Source organism: Mustela lutreola, chromosome 3 (genome assembly GCF_030435805.1).
Source record: "Mustela lutreola isolate mMusLut2 chromosome 3, mMusLut2.pri, whole genome shotgun sequence".
Classification (NCBI taxonomy): domain Eukaryota; kingdom Metazoa; phylum Chordata; class Mammalia; order Carnivora; family Mustelidae; genus Mustela; species Mustela lutreola.
The window spans coordinates 190,147,183-190,162,605 of NC_081292.1; the positions used below are offsets into that span (position 1 = coordinate 190,147,183).

The 15,423-nt window shown below is 39.4% G+C and overlaps 1 protein-coding gene across 5 annotated transcripts in view; it reads left to right on the forward strand.

Moving 5' to 3' along the window:
- The first annotated feature begins 2,727 nt into the window (after nt 1-2,727).
- Nucleotides 2,728-15,423, forward strand: part of LANCL1 (LanC like glutathione S-transferase 1) — a 38,261-nt gene continuing 25,565 nt past the window's right edge. The window contains exons 1-3 of one of the 5 annotated variants that reach the window (XM_059168155.1): nt 2,728-2,883; nt 3,092-3,188; nt 6,643-6,760. In XM_059168155.1, coding sequence (XP_059024138.1) covers nt 3,108-3,188; nt 6,643-6,760 — 199 coding nt within the window. In that variant the 5' untranslated portion in view covers nt 2,728-2,883; nt 3,092-3,107. Of the gene's footprint in view, nt 3,189-6,642; nt 6,761-15,423 lie in introns of all 5 variants that reach the window. The other 4 variants (XM_059168153.1, XM_059168152.1, XM_059168154.1 and 1 more) reach the window with 4 other exon arrangements.

A 15,423-nucleotide genomic window follows, 5' to 3' on the forward strand; every position in this document is an offset into this window, starting at 1 on the left:
ATCTCTGGTGAATGCCTGAAACCACAGAGAGCACCAAATCTTACATATACAATGTTTTCTTCCCCCTTAGCACACATGCCTATGATAAAATTTCATTTATAACTTAAGCACGGTAAGAGATTAACAACAATAATAATAGAAAAATTACAAAAATACAATAAAAGTTATGTGAATGTGGTTTCTCTGTCAAAATACCATATGGTACTGTACTGTGCTTTACTGTACTCACGCCTCCTCTTCTTCTTCTTCTTGTGATGCTTTAAGATGACAAAAAGCCAACGTGGTGAGATGAGAGGTGAGGAGTGTGACGTAGGCATCGTGAGGTAGCAGCGTTAGGCTCCTGTTGACCTTCTGATGATTTGCCACAAGAAGGATCACCTGTTTCCAGAGCAAGGCTTACCAGGGGAACGGAAAGTGCGGAAAGCGAAACCGTGGATGAGGGTAGATGCAGTTTGGAACTCAGGAATACTCACCTCCAGATCCTTCTGAGAACAAGTGCCTGGATACACCTGGCTGTACTATTGGTGACGTGGAAGGTAGAAACAGTGCCCATCCCTGGGGGACAGGATAAGTAAAACAAGGTGGAGACATACTGTGAAAATAATTCACATTGTCTGAAATGACGAGTTATATGTGGAGCGACACAGCATCTAAATCGCAAGTTGTTGAGTATTTGCAGCACTATTTTACTTAGTGAAAGTACATGCTTGCAAAACCCATGATATATTTTCCAAAAGATATATAAATTAAACATATTGTGGTGATTGCCTTCTGGGGGAGAAGAATGGATAAGAACTGGGAACTAAGAGAAAAATTAAAATAGAATACGGTCTTGCATGCATTGATAATGTTATACTAAAAATCAAGGAGTGTAATTAGCTCATTTCTGCACCTGAGATTTAAACACAAGAACACATACAACAAAACCTCCCACCCCAAGTTCCTCCTGAATTGCTTTTCAGTGCATTATCCTCGCAAAGCAAATCTTCCATGAGGACACTGGAATTAACAGTTGCCTAATCTTATTAAGGATTTTTGGTTACACTATCTCAGCATTCACACACCACCGGCAATTCCTTGTCCTACCCCTTCCAGGGATATCTGGTATTTGGCAATGTCTGCCAACATGTTTGGTTGTCAGCACTTGGGAAGTGCATGCTACTGGCCCCTGGATGAATGGGGGCCAAGGTTGGTGCTAAACATACAGCAATGAATGGGACAAGGTCCTGCAACAAAGAGGCATCCCTTTCCAAATATCAACAGTGCTGAGATTGAGAACCCCTACACTGTCTCACTACATTTTCCATTTACTTCTTTGGTTTCCGGGAGGCTGTCTTTCAAGCTGACAAAGATGCTCCTTTCCTCCTTCCCTTCTTACTCTTCCATTACTCTCCTTCCAACTTCCCCTCTCCACTCTGATTTCTGCTCGAGTACAGTCTACTGTCTAGGTTGCCTCTCTCCCTCTAGTAGTCATTAATCTACTTAAATACCACCCTGATAGTAATTGCTCATAAAGATTGTGAAAGAGATAAACTGATGGTAAGCCATTAATCATTTAAGAAAATTAATTGATAAAATAGCCTCTCGTTCCTTTTTCTCTTCTTTCTTATGAAGTGCACTACCACACACCCATCTACTAAAATAGGAATGGTACAAATTTGATATTAACTGAGAGCCTCTACTAAATCTTCATGAATTGGGCAAAGGAACTAATGAATGCCTTAGAAAGCAACAGTTAAAAAAAACAAACTGGGCAGGAGCAGATCAGAAGGAGACTTGGAGATGGCAGCCACAAAGCAACAATTTTGGGCCAAGGTGGGGGTGAAGAATTGAGCTTCACCAACTGATTGTTATACGCTCAAAGGCTTCACTGAAACAAGAGGAAAGAGCAGAGAGAGTGACTCTGACCTTTAACTGAATTCCAGAATCCTCTGAGCAACAGAATGGGACTAATGTATACCAGGTGGGCTTTAAGCGTAAATGAAAGGACTGATTTTCAGATAATGGAGACTGTTAAACATGGAATTTCAGTGCTGTAAATATCCTACTCCGTTGGATATTAGCTATTTTTTTTAAAAGGACTGAAGTATACAGTATTACAGTCCAATTTAGACCAATGAGCAGATCAAAATTCTTAAGAGCTGTGATTTGTGTTTTCATGCATTTTCTCTGAAGTTTCAGTTGCCATTTGACAGTCTGTCCCTTGGGCATTCATATCTTTTCTTTAGTGCCTTGGAGATTAAATTATCATAAATTATCGCCAAAGGACCCATTATCCATTTCTTTAATATACCCTGTTGTTTTGTTTTTCCTTGATGCTGCTAGTGGTAGCTGCGGTGTTTTATTTTCTTTCTTTTTGTTTTTTAAGAAACAAAAGAAAAAGTCTGGAAGGTCTCTGTAGAGACATTATCTTACCCCATTTCATTCAGTCTGAGCAGCAGAAATATGAATATTTCTCAAAGCAGTCTTTTTTCTTCTCCAGATAAATTCCTAATTCTTATGACTCATCTGGACTTGAATTAATTTTTTTTTAATATTAAAAGAGAAGAAAGGCAGGACATACAGGGCACATTTGCACGTTACTCTAAGCTCTGTCCCTCCTCCAGCTACCCAGGAATTAAAGCACCCGGCACTGGCCTTCAGAAATCACACTCCTGTCTCTTTAACAAACTGTAAATGACAAGAGGGAGGACCTCCGCAGTGTCGACGGTTCTGATTGGTCCGGCTGGCAGGAAGTGGGCGGTGAAAGCGTCGCATCTGTTGGTATCCGAGGCTGCGGGAGGAGAGGCCGAGGCCTGGCCGGGATTCTGGACGCTGAACCTGCCGCCGCTACAAATCCTGGGAGTGGGAACGAAGGGTGCAAAACGGGGTCACTTACTGGCGGTGGGCACGGGGCCCTGACAGCCTTTTCGCGGAGGTGCAGCGCCCTAGTAGCTGTGCCGCGGGGGGCCTTGGGTCCACTCAGACCACCGGGACTGCGCCGTGGCCCAGGAGCTGGAGGGAAGGTGTGGCGCGGGCTCTGGCCGCCGACCTCGCAGCTCGGCCGAGGCCCCCGTCTCAGCCCAGTTTCGTCTTTTCCGCTCTTCTGCAGGCTCGCTTCCGGCGTCATGGCTCAAAGGGCCTTCCCGAATCCTTATGCCGATTTTAACAAATCCCTGGCCGAAGGCTACTTTGATTCTGCCGGGAGGGTGAGTTTGGGGTACATCTGCCTGCATCCCTACCTTCAGCCCCTGGTGTGGAGAAGGGAGCTAGCTCAGTTTCGCCTGAAAGAAAGGGACGAGCATCCCCCTTTTTTAAAATATACGTCATTTCAGGATAAATATGTAAAATACATGTCAAAATATACCATTTGAGTTCTGACATTTCTATGAAGAAGTCACTGTTGTTAATATTCATAATTGAAATAGCCTCAATCGCTGATAGTTTAAATTATAAAAATTGGCGAATGTGTCGTTTTCCTATGTAATTTTGCATTTTTGATCAATTTTGGTTTGCTTTTTAAAGAGAGGGGAGGAGTCCTGGGGGTATGTCACATGTTCCATGTTATTGCTTTATATTTGTAAGCAAATACCGACAGGGCAGGGTAAATGATGAGCCTAAATGGGAATGTGTGGTAAAGACATCTTTACACTGAAAGTGCTGAGAAAAATTAAGGACATAGGCCTGAAATTCTTTCTTCCTACTATTGCCTCTTTTTTGCAGGACATCCTTACAGCTGGAGGAAATAAAACAGTAACTTAATGTTACTTACAAACCACAGAACAAAAGAGAAGTTTGATAGAGGATACTATAGGGCTGTGTTTTCTCATGTCTCTTTGAATGCACATAATAAAAAAGAGGGAATACAGTTCTTCAGAGTGTCTCACTGAGAAATTCTAAGAGCTTGTTAGGTTGGGAGAATGATTTCTTTAAAGTGGGAACATTTTTTTTTTTTTTTAATTCTTCTAGTTTATTTCTTCTAAACTCGCCATAGGAAAAGCACTTTCCATGAGATATAATGGCCTTAGAGATTTCATATCTGCCAAGTGAACTTTATGTGGCTCTTTCGGTTCTTCCTTGGAAACATTTGTCGCAGTGGATTACTTCAACATCATTAATGCAAGTAGGAGGAATGAAAGAACTGGAGAAGAGTTGTAGGATAGAAGGGTACCAAAATATATAGGAATCTAGACTCAGTCTGATTTTGTTTAAGGATTTTATTTATTTATTATTTGAGAGCGGGGGTGGGGGGGGTGGCGAGAAGGAGAGAGAATCTGAAGCAAACTCTGCACGGAGCACAGAGCCCAACTCAGGGCTCAATCCCACAACCAGGAGAGTATGACCTGAGCTGAAACCAAGAATCAGATGCTTTACTGACTGAGCCACCCGGGCACCCCTGATTTTTTTTTTTTTAAAGAACAAAATTGAACCACCCAAGCAAAGCTTCTTATAATGATCATGACATCATATGGCTTCCCTTTGGCCATTTGGACCTGTATTCTGTCTACCTCTGCAGATCCTGAAGTTGAAGTATTTTGTCCCATCTTGTTGGAGGAAGACCTGCTGTTTCATGCAGATTTGGCAAAGAGAACACTTAAGGATTTAAGAACAGAAGCCTTCAATAAAATACAGCTCACTGTTCAGGCTGTTTATAAATTAAATGCTTTTACAAATTTAACCATTTTAAGAGTGACAAAAAGATATTCATAAGTTTAAACTCTGGTCCCAAAATAAGAAAGTAATTTATCACCTAACACATGGTTTTGAACAGATTCCAGAAGCTAGCTAGCATACCAGTTCTAAAATTGTTTAATGTTGAGCATGATGATTCAGACCCTCGAGATCTGTCCTCCTTAATTGCTAACACAGACGTTTCAATAAGGAATTGGTCTGTTTTCTGGCATCTATCAGAAAAAAGAGGGCTTTTGGAGACTCTGCAGATTGTTGCTGGAGTTTAAATAATTTTGTGGTCTGCCACAAACAATCAATATTCTCTGGCAGGTGACCTTTATTAAATGCAGTTATGTGACAAATAGAAAGTAACTTCCCTTCCTGAGACTGAGGTGTTCTTATTTTTGGTCTCAAAATAAGGTCCAGCAAATGATGAATTAGCCATGATCTATGAACAGAGGACGACATGTTCTCATGTTCTGTCTAGTTGAGATTTATAGACCTTTCATATTAATATTGAAGTATATTTTATCTTACTAAATGTATTTTCAAGACCTGTTGAAATCTTAACCTCTTGGCAAAAATTGTTAAATAATGGGAGTGTGTCCGTCAGACCGTGTGGTTTCTTCTTCAGAGTGTGAAATAAAGGACCGTGGTGCTTCAGAAAAATGATTCAGATATGGTTGATAGTTTGATTTGCCTTATCAGAAGTAAAACTTAGTATCTTTTATAATAATTCTGATACTGCCTTCTTTCTTGTTTCAGTGTTCAATCTCATTTTAAAAAATGAGATGATGATGTTAGCAGGTAGTAGTTTATTTTTATAATCCTTACATGGTGAAATGAAATGTTTGTGCCCATGTAATATTCCCCAACATTGTTTTAAAATTTTACTGCTCTGAAAAATCCAAGTCTGGGAATCAGCAGTTTTCTAAAATTCTAGAGGGATACATTAAAGTGACCTTTTAAGACTCTTCATGATTCAGTGTATACAGAACTTGCGAAATATTTTTCAATTGCCTTTAGGATAAATAACAGTGTCTTTGTGGACCTCACAACTTACCCAGCATCTGTAGGGCTTTGTATGGATATCACTACCCCACCGTCACAGCTTTCCTGTGCTCTTTAATCCATACCCAAATTATTACTTGTTATAGACCCTTGGACTGCTTAAAATTGTCAAAGTATCAACAGTTCCATCCCTGAATGCGAGAATTTTGAAATTGTGGGGCAGGTATTATTATCCTGACTTTATACAGGTAATTGAAGCATAAAGAAGCAATGAGTAGAGCACAATTACTCAATGAATAGTGGATAAAGATGTAGCCAGCTTCACTCACTGGGCAGTATTTATGAAGCCCCTCCTCTGCTGGGCACTGTGCCGGCCGTTTTTTGATGCTAGGTCTGATGTTCTCTCCACTCTGCGTGAGGCTCCTGATTTCTCTGAATTTATTTTGACTTTCTTGCATTACTTCTACAGTTTTTAAAAATTGTTTATCCATTTTTTACAAGTGGATTTTATAAATGTTTATCCTCATCTTTTAATAACAAAAGCAACGAGAGTGTTTCCTTAGGGAATTAACATTGTTGCTGCTTAAATAGCTGGAAAACAGCAGACATCTTCTGATGTGTGCTTAATTTATTAAGATGACTTTTATGATAATAAAAAATATTAGCTTAAATAACATTCCCTATTAGGTGGAAATTCCTGCGTGGCAGTTTTTCATCAGCAGTCTACTTGAGTATTTTATTATAAATTTGATGTAAGACATTTAAGTTACAAAGTAGTTGCTGCCTTGAGTAGGAAAATGTCATAACCCTTTTAAGTTTTATTAATTGGGGCTATTAAGGATAAAATAATTGTCCAGTTCTCCCAGGCAGAAGAAGTGGCCCAAGTGGAAACAAAATACCCTCCTATTTTTGATAGTCTCTAGTCCAGGAAATTGAACGGTCCATATTTTTTGATACTTGTTTCCCCTTTAATATCTACAGCTGACTCCTGAGTTCTCACAACGTTTAAACAATAAGATTCGAGAGCTGCTTCAGCAAATGGAGCGGGGCCTAAAGTCGGCAGACCCTCGGGATAGCACTGCTTACACTGGCTGGGCAGGTAAGTGCTGCAGGTGAGCTGGCATAGGCATCGGAGAGGGGAGCCAAAGCATCACCTCGCGAGTGTGTCTTACTGACCCGACGCCCTCACTTGCATCCCGTGTCTGTGGTTGAGTAATTGCTTCCAGGAGAATGCGGTGCTCTCAGCCTAGCCTTGGGATTTGGATCTCGAACGGCACTCTGAATTTAGGGCAAGGGAAGCATATTCATGGAATGCATACCTGCCACAAATTTGGATGGCTGCTTATGGAAAGAAAAATTGATGTTTAGCATTACATAGTTAATTTGGAGATGGAATCTCAGTGGGAAGAGTTGGGAAGAGTCCCAGAATACAGTGTATGAAACAGAAGTAAAGAGAATTAATCCACAGAAAATAAAACATGCCCAGATGTGTCATTTTTTAAGTTACCACATAACGGGGATCCAAATGTGAACACAGAGTAAATCAGAAATTCCATGAACTAATCTTCCTGAACAGTCACTGATGTTGGTTTGCGTTCAGTGTTTTGCTGGTCACTGAGAGGTTGGAGAAAGTATGGGGAGAACTAGGACATAGATGTCCAAGAAGTGAGAGAGACAAAAGAAGGAATGTTGAAGAACTTCAGTTAGTTTACTACTGTAGAGAGACAGAAAGATAGCTTTATAATCTTAAAGAAGCACAGTTTAGAGACTCAGTATTTTCCAGTTACTCTGAAAAAGAGATCAGGAGGAACAGATTTTCAGCTTGAGAAATTGAAATTTGATTTTAAGGCAGTGGAGCTTGTCATGAGTGTGCCGTTTCCTGGGCCTCACAGTGAAGATAATCAGTGTAATAGGTCTTGAGCGGGGCCCAGGAATATGCATTTTGCAAGCCTCAATGGGCCTGATGTAGATCGTCCTCTATGGACTGCACTTTGAGAGGTTTCTCTGGCAGGAATTTACTAAAAGCAAACCATTTGGTAATGACAAGTGATTCTCTCTGTCCTTACGAAGTCAGGAAAGCAGATAAAAATCAGAATAAAATTATACTCTCAAGGATGTTTAAGGTCAGTGTTTTATAAAATAAGAGGAATGGACTAGTTAAAGGCTCTCCCTCTTAGTTTTATGGCCCTTAGTTAAAGGCCCTCCCTCTTAGTTTTATGATTTGGGGTGATTTTAGAAGCTCAACATAAGATGTGTTAAACATGATAACATGATGGGGCATTTGGGTGGCTCAGTGGTTAAGCCTCTGCCTTGGGCTCCAGTCATGATCTCAGGATTCTGGGATCGAGCCCCACATTGGGTTCTCTGCTTGGCAGGGAGCCTGCTTCCCCCTCTCTTTCTCTACCTGCCTTTCTGCCTTCTTGTGATCTCTCTGTCAAATAAATAAATAAAATCTTAAAAAAAAAAAAAGATATGTTAAAGCTGAGAATAAATGTGAAAGTATTTTGCTTCAAGAAGAAAGTTATAGGGCGCCTGGGTGGCTCAGTTGGTTGAGCGACTGCCTTCGGCTCAGGTCATGATCCTGGAGTCCCAGGATCAAGTCCCGCATCAGGCTCCCTGCTTGGCAGGGAGTCTGCTTCTCCCTCTGACCCTCCCCTTCTCATACTCTCTCTCTCTCAAATAAATAAATAAAATCTTTAAAAAAAAAAAGAAAAAAGAAAGTTATAACAACAGTTGTCATTTAAATGAACATTGCTATTCTCTACTTAAAATCATGAGAATTTGAACAAAATAGCACAAGTACAGTCCATAGTTATTTAGCTTTCCTCTTGATTTCCACATTGTTTAAAGACCAGACTTACAGATCTTTTCCTAATACAATTGGAGTTTCTATTATTTTGTTATTCCTGGCCAAAAAAAAAAAAAAAAAAAAAAGATACTGAAACAGATGGCTAGATTCAATTTCCTGTCTATAAAAAGAGTGAATTAAACCTCTATCCTATTTACTCATTCAGATGAGTTTATATTATTACATATTATAAGATTATAAGGTACCTTGCTTTAGGGGGAAAGAAGTGGGGATTGACTTCAGTTTTAAATTAATAGTTTGACAATGTTCAGAAAAACCATCCATCAGGCCTCTACTGCCAGGACTATTTGAGAAACTAAAGGTTGAGTAGAAATGGAAATAGAAAAGAAATTAGACTCCAAAACAAAATGCAAGTGTGTTTAAATTTTTTGGCAGTGTGAGTTAACAGTGTCGTCTCCTTTGAATGCCGGTATCCTTCAACTTTTTATCTTTAAGTATTTATGATACTCATTGCTGGCTCCAACAGCAGCTTATATGTCAGGCATCTTAGGCCAATTGGCATACTAAGCAGTTTAGATTGTTTTATGATGTAGCATAAAATCTGCCAGATAAATTTGCTAATGGCTTTTGAGGCAGGGGTCCTAATGTCTCTTAATTGAGCACTGTTAAAAAGCCATTATTCCCACATAAAATGGACTGTCTCCTCCAGTGTTTTCACAAGCAAAATGCTTTTCTTCCCCTGCCAGTGTTTAGACAGTCTAAATAGCATGAAACTCTGAGTTGCATAAGAAACTAAAGCTAATTTGACACATAAAATCATGTCAATACCTTCTCCTCCCTTTATTATATCTTACCAAGTATGGTGTCTTTATTATTACAATTTTATTGCCAGAAAATACATTCATAAACATTTTAACACAGTAGAAATACTTGCTGCTGTGTGTCAAGGCAGTGTTTACATAATTATGTGCAGATTTGTATCCTGTGCGTGTGTTCCCCGTATTATCTTCAAAGAGTGATACCTTTTAGAAAAGGATTCCATTTCTTTAACTTTGTTCACCAAAGTTAACATCGTATTTTTATAAATACTAATTTGTTTGCTCTTGTTGCTAGCTTGTCCAAAATTATATTATTTTGGGAAACATTTATTGTAGAAAACCTTTAGAACTTGATCACCTTCTTCAACATGGATAGTTCTTGGGGCGCCTGGGTGGCTCAGTGGGTTAAGCCTCTGCCTTTGGCTGAGGATCCTGAGATCGAGTCCCATATCCAGCTCTCTGCTCAGCAGGGAGCCTGCTTCCTCTTCTCTCTCTCTGCCTGCCTCTCTGCCTACTTGTGATCTCTCTTTGTCACATGAGTAAATAAAATCTTTAAAAAAACAACAACAAAAATTGGTCGTTCTTGAGCATTTGTTGTCAGTATACAATGAAAGCTTTTGCAAGTTATCACTATGTAGTTTGTATAAGAAAACTTCATGATTATTATTAATTAGAACTTTAAATACCATCCTCTTTTGTTAAGTTTCATTCCCCAATTGAAGTATGATCTGATAGTTAATGCTCATTCAGGTAGAATTAGAATTTAGGATAGGGTTAGGTTCTGCTGCATATATGCCAAAAAATCAAAATTACAGTGACATTTAAATAAAATAGAAGTTTATTTTTCTTTTATGTAGAAGAAGGCCAGTGTAGTTCAGGGTTGATACAGTGTCCTTAGGATGTCAGTAGGAACCCAGGTTCCTGTCTTTCTGCTCCATTATCCCTCAGCCACTGACTTCTACCTCTTGGCCAAATAGCTGCTGAAGAGTCATACATTACATCAGCTTTTCAGGCTGCAGAAGGAAAAAGAGGCAAAAAGAACGCATTCCTCCCCTTTTAAAAGACTTCCTGGAAGGCCCACTCAACATTTCAATTCTACTTACATCTCATTGGCTAGAACATAGTCACATGGTCACACCTGTTAGCAAGGAAGGATAGTAAATGTAGTCTGTTCCCTGGGGTTAAGTGAATGTGGGGATAAGACCTAGCAACCTCTGCTGTAAGTCCTGTGTAACAGGAGAAGTGATACTTTTTTTTTTATTCCTGTGTTTGCACAAGACATTTGGACAATGAGCCTTAATTCTTTCAATCCTTAATTTTTTCCATCTAAATGTCTGTCCATCTGGGGGAAGTTTTGCCTATACAATATTTTGAAATTTCCTAAGCAATATTTTGCCTGTTCTCTGTTTCTAGGGAGACTCACGTTACTTAAAATTGAAATATTGGACTATTGAAAAAATTACATTTTTTCCATTTTCTGTCTTTTCAGGAAAAATTGAAACTAATAGTGACGAGATTTACTAGAATTTCTGTACCTATGTTATGTATACCATAATACCATATACCTATGTTTTATATACCATAGAAAGTACTGTGTATGTGATTTTTATTGGTAAGGGGAATGTATATAGGTTTAAATAAAAATTTAGAAGAAGCAAATCACTGCTTTAGAAAGTATTTCACTTTACGAACTATTTTACAGCTGAAATTATCTTGGTTTTTATTGACAGGATATAACGGTGAGAAGAACAGTTAACACAGGCTTGTAATAGGGTTCAGATGTCATTTTCACTAAAGCCTACGTATTCACTCCTGTGGGTTGTCAGTGCAGTTTTACAGCTTCTACCTTTTTTAATTCACAACAGAGGGATAAAATGCCTTGACCCTAGGAAAGGGGGGAGGGGAGAATTTTTCAAACCTCGCAGCCATCTCGTATTGGCCAGGGAGGCAGTTACGGTAATAAAATCACTCTGGGGTCTCATGCTTATCCAGGAATGAAGTATTGTGAATAATCAATTTTGCAGACAGTAATTGAGAATTAACAAATTAGATGTTCAGAAACAAGAATTCAATAATTTTAATAGTAAAATATATTGAGTAAATTTTGGTTCCCAAGGGAATAAGGATCATCAATATGCAGTTCTTGATCATTTTACTGGTAAAGGACAGGCGTAAAGATTAAAAGTGATTGCTATTAATAAAATGTTGGTAGGATCAGCATTTGAATGACAGGAGCCAGAGTGTATGTGCATGTGCCTCAGTAACTAATGTCCTATGCCAGACACCATTCTAAGTGCTTTGCATTAATTAGCTAACCTAAATCTCAGAACCACTCTACGGCATGGATACTATTTGTATCCCCATTTCAGAGATGAGAAAACTGAAGCAAAACTAGGCTGAGTACGTATGGAAGGTTACAGAGCCAGTAAGTGAGAAAGTTAGGAATCAATGCTACAAGTGTTATCTTTAGAAGCCTGGTCTTTCCCCCATGAGAATGTGTGCCCTCATGTGTATATCTACTCTCCACATCTACATCTGGGTTCACTCCATACATTTGATAAGTGAAAAAGGTCTACACATAACCGTAAGACGGAGTGAGTTGAGCAGTGATAACGTGATGATACTCATGCTGTACATACATTTTAGAAGTGGCTAATGACTAGTCAGTTTTAAGTGTTTTAGAAAAAAATTAGATGAAAGAAAGTGGGAAGCATGAGTTTGGTAAGAGTAATTACTATTTAAAAGTCTATAGGAAGAAGTTATTTGGGATTGGATGTAAAGTAAACCCTGGAAAGATTTATGGGCATTTGCAGCCAGAAGAATGAAATCTCTAGCATTCTGCTACAGAAGTTGCTTCCTGCTTCCTAATCCTGAATTAATATATTCAGCGTGGTTTCAAGATAGAAAATTAAGTGGGCCAAAACAGAAGCTTGTCCTCATAATTGCTTGTATTTGAAAAGGCTTGTTGAGGATCTTTGCGTATGAAGTATTACCCATAGACTGAAAACAATCAGTAGCTCTTACAGCTGTTAATAAGCGATATTGGAAATGAACAGGCCCAGTTCTTTTCACTGAAATCCTCTTTTATAAAATTTAGTACATTGAAGTGTAATGCATCATGATACTGATGTATAACATATGACAACAATAAGTACTGAATTATTCATTCTCAGCCATAATCCTTTCCTGGTAGATTTACCAGTTCTTTATAGGATGCACTCCCAGCTTGGGAAGCAGGGCAAACATTCTGGTTCTTCAGATGCTCCATCAAGAAGTGTTCTTTATGTCATGCACATAGCAGCAGAGAGTGCAAAAAATAAACCGGAGTGGAGGTCTCTTAAGATCAAACCCAATGGCCAGCTACCGAGTAGTCCTAATTGGTGTTTGGGAATCTGTTGGGACTCACCAGAGAGCCTCACAGCCCCTGCCTTTGGGCTGCTCTGGGTTTTGTTCCAGGTAGCTCTAGGTTCCAGGAAGAAAAAAATTCTAAAATGGCTTGTAAAATAGAAATTACAAAACACTGGTGAGAAATTGTTATTATAAAGAATTAAATGACTAGATGAAGTATTCTCGTGTTAGAAATAAGCGTTTGAGAGGAAAGATTGCTGCCCTTGCAGATAACATAGGAGAAAAGGTAAGTAAACCCAAGGGATAACTGATCTCACTAGTGTCTTTAAGACAGAACGAGAGAAAGTGCTGGCCCTCATTTAATTTCATTTTTTCCCCACTCTTAACTGTGATGATTCCTAAGGGAAATGATCCGCTCACACTCAAAAAAAAAAAAAAAAAATACACACAGGACTCTAGGGGCTTTAGTTCTAAAAGATGTAACCCAATCTTCTATAACCAACTCACAAAGTTAATGAGGCTAAGATCAGCATATATTTCCTCTTTTCAAGTATTAGATAACATTTTAAATAAGAGGATATGCAGCATAATCCCTCGGGTAATATTAACTTGCGCTCTAAATGCAAGTCATTAAAGTGTTTCAAGATGCTCTTCCTCTGATCTGCCAAATGTATAGCCTTTGAGCTACAGCTTTAGCATGTGGGACTTAGTTTCTGCTGATACCAGACTTATTTGAAAGGAATCACTCTGGCCAGGTATCTTTTCTTTGCAATTTGATCTTTTTATTACATAGCTCTTCAATCTGAGCCAGCATTTCAGTGTTTAATTTAAGCCCTAGTCCTGTGTCCTTCACCTTCGTAAGAAGCACATACGCATTCCAGCCAGAGCTGTCAGGGCAAACGGAAGGAATAAAGGGTGTGGATCTCCACTGGGTTCATTAGAGCCCTTCAGAGTGACCACTAGGTAGAGACCAGCCAGAGCACTTTCTTGCAGACTGCGCTTTCTCTGGGGTTGATGTCATTGTATTGTAGGTTATCTTAAGTGACTTAGATACAGGCTTGAAACAGCTTAGGGTTTAAATGCTAGCAGTGTGCTTGGGTGAAACACTGAGAGCAGGAAGAAAATGTTGATGGATCAGAAGAAATGATACCTAAGCAATTTGTCTTTTACAGACAACAACAAGGAGGCTGGGGCTTTGTCATTTTTTTATTCCAGTAACTCGAGCACTTAACACAATGCCAGACCCATAGTTGGTGCTTAATACATATTTACCTAATGGATGGATGAATGAATGAATGAATGAATGAACGAATGAACAAATGAAGGGAGAGTGTTCTGCAATTACTGTTCTATAGTATACCACCTATACAAACTAAAAACAATAAAGCAAACTAAGTGGAATGAGGAAAGAGTGGAATTCAACTCATTTCATACGTCTTAGGATGTAGAAGAGTCCATCACATCTCTTTGCCTTGACTTCTGATCCAGTTGAAAAATGAACTCAAAAATTAGAGAAGGTTTATAATATCACTTTCTACTTGATAAAGCTGAATAGAGAGCCTCTCGTTTAGACATAGTTGTAAAATGGGTTTCTTTTTTGCTGCCTGACTTGAACTTAACCTCCTTAGACTCAAACAGAGCATCTAGATAGTACAAATATAGATTACTACATGAGAAAAAGAGAGAAGAGGGAACACCTAAAGTCAGACAACTCCCAGAAAGCTCAAGAGAAGGGCCAGATGGCACATGTATAGAGAACATTTTTCTAGTCAGAGGAGCCAGCAAGGGTGGAGAGAGGCAGGAACATGCGAAGACTCTTCTTTCTGTCCTTTTCATTCAGGCATTAGAGATAGGACAAAGCGACTGATTCATTAGAGATAGGACAAAGCGACTGATTCAATGCTGGAAAATCATTCTGATGGGGTTGGGTGTTTATTGAGTAGTTACTATGTGCTAGGGACTTGTAATAATCAGCATGATTCACAGTAACTATGGAGTAGCTATTTCATAGGTGAACATACTTAGGCACAGAGAGGTTTCGTAAATGAGGTAAAAAAAAAAAAAAAAAAAAAACACACAGTGAGTGACTGGTGGCTTCAATCCCAGGCATTGATCCCTGAGCCTGAGCCTTTAGTGATGACTCTGTTGAAAGATTTATCACCTGTGAATGGCGGGCTGAATAAGAGACTAAGGGCACTTACCATTTTGACAGTTACGAGGCAGGGCACTAAAGGAAGGGGGAGGAAACTGTGAGGTCTCCTCTTTTTTAAGTGTTTTTCCTATTGGACAGTCAGCTCTGGAAATACATAAAAAAGAGAAAAGACGCATCTTCTGAGTGCTCGTCTGCCCTCTTTTGTACTTCTTTGCTTGGGACAATAATTATTGGTGCGGAGTCACAGCTGATTTTCTCCCCATATCACCTGTACTCGGGTATTTGGAGAACAGCAGCTGTCAGTGGACTGCAAGCTGTGCTGCTTGGCTTTAAGCGGACAGCTGAGCAGATATGCTGCTCTGGGCAGTGTTGACATACAGGCTTTTTGGACAGCTCTGTGCACAGTAACCACAGTGACTGGGAATGGGAATCCTGCCCTAAAGACGACTGTAGTTTTGTCTTGTTTTGTTTTGTTTACAGAGAGGGAGATAGGGAGGGGGAGAGAGAGAATCCCAAGTAGACTCCCTGCTGAGCACAGAGCCTGATGTGGGAGCTCATCTCAGGACCCTGAGATCATTACCTGAGCCAAAATCGGGAGTTTAGCCGACTGAGCTACCCAGGTGCCCCTAGACAAG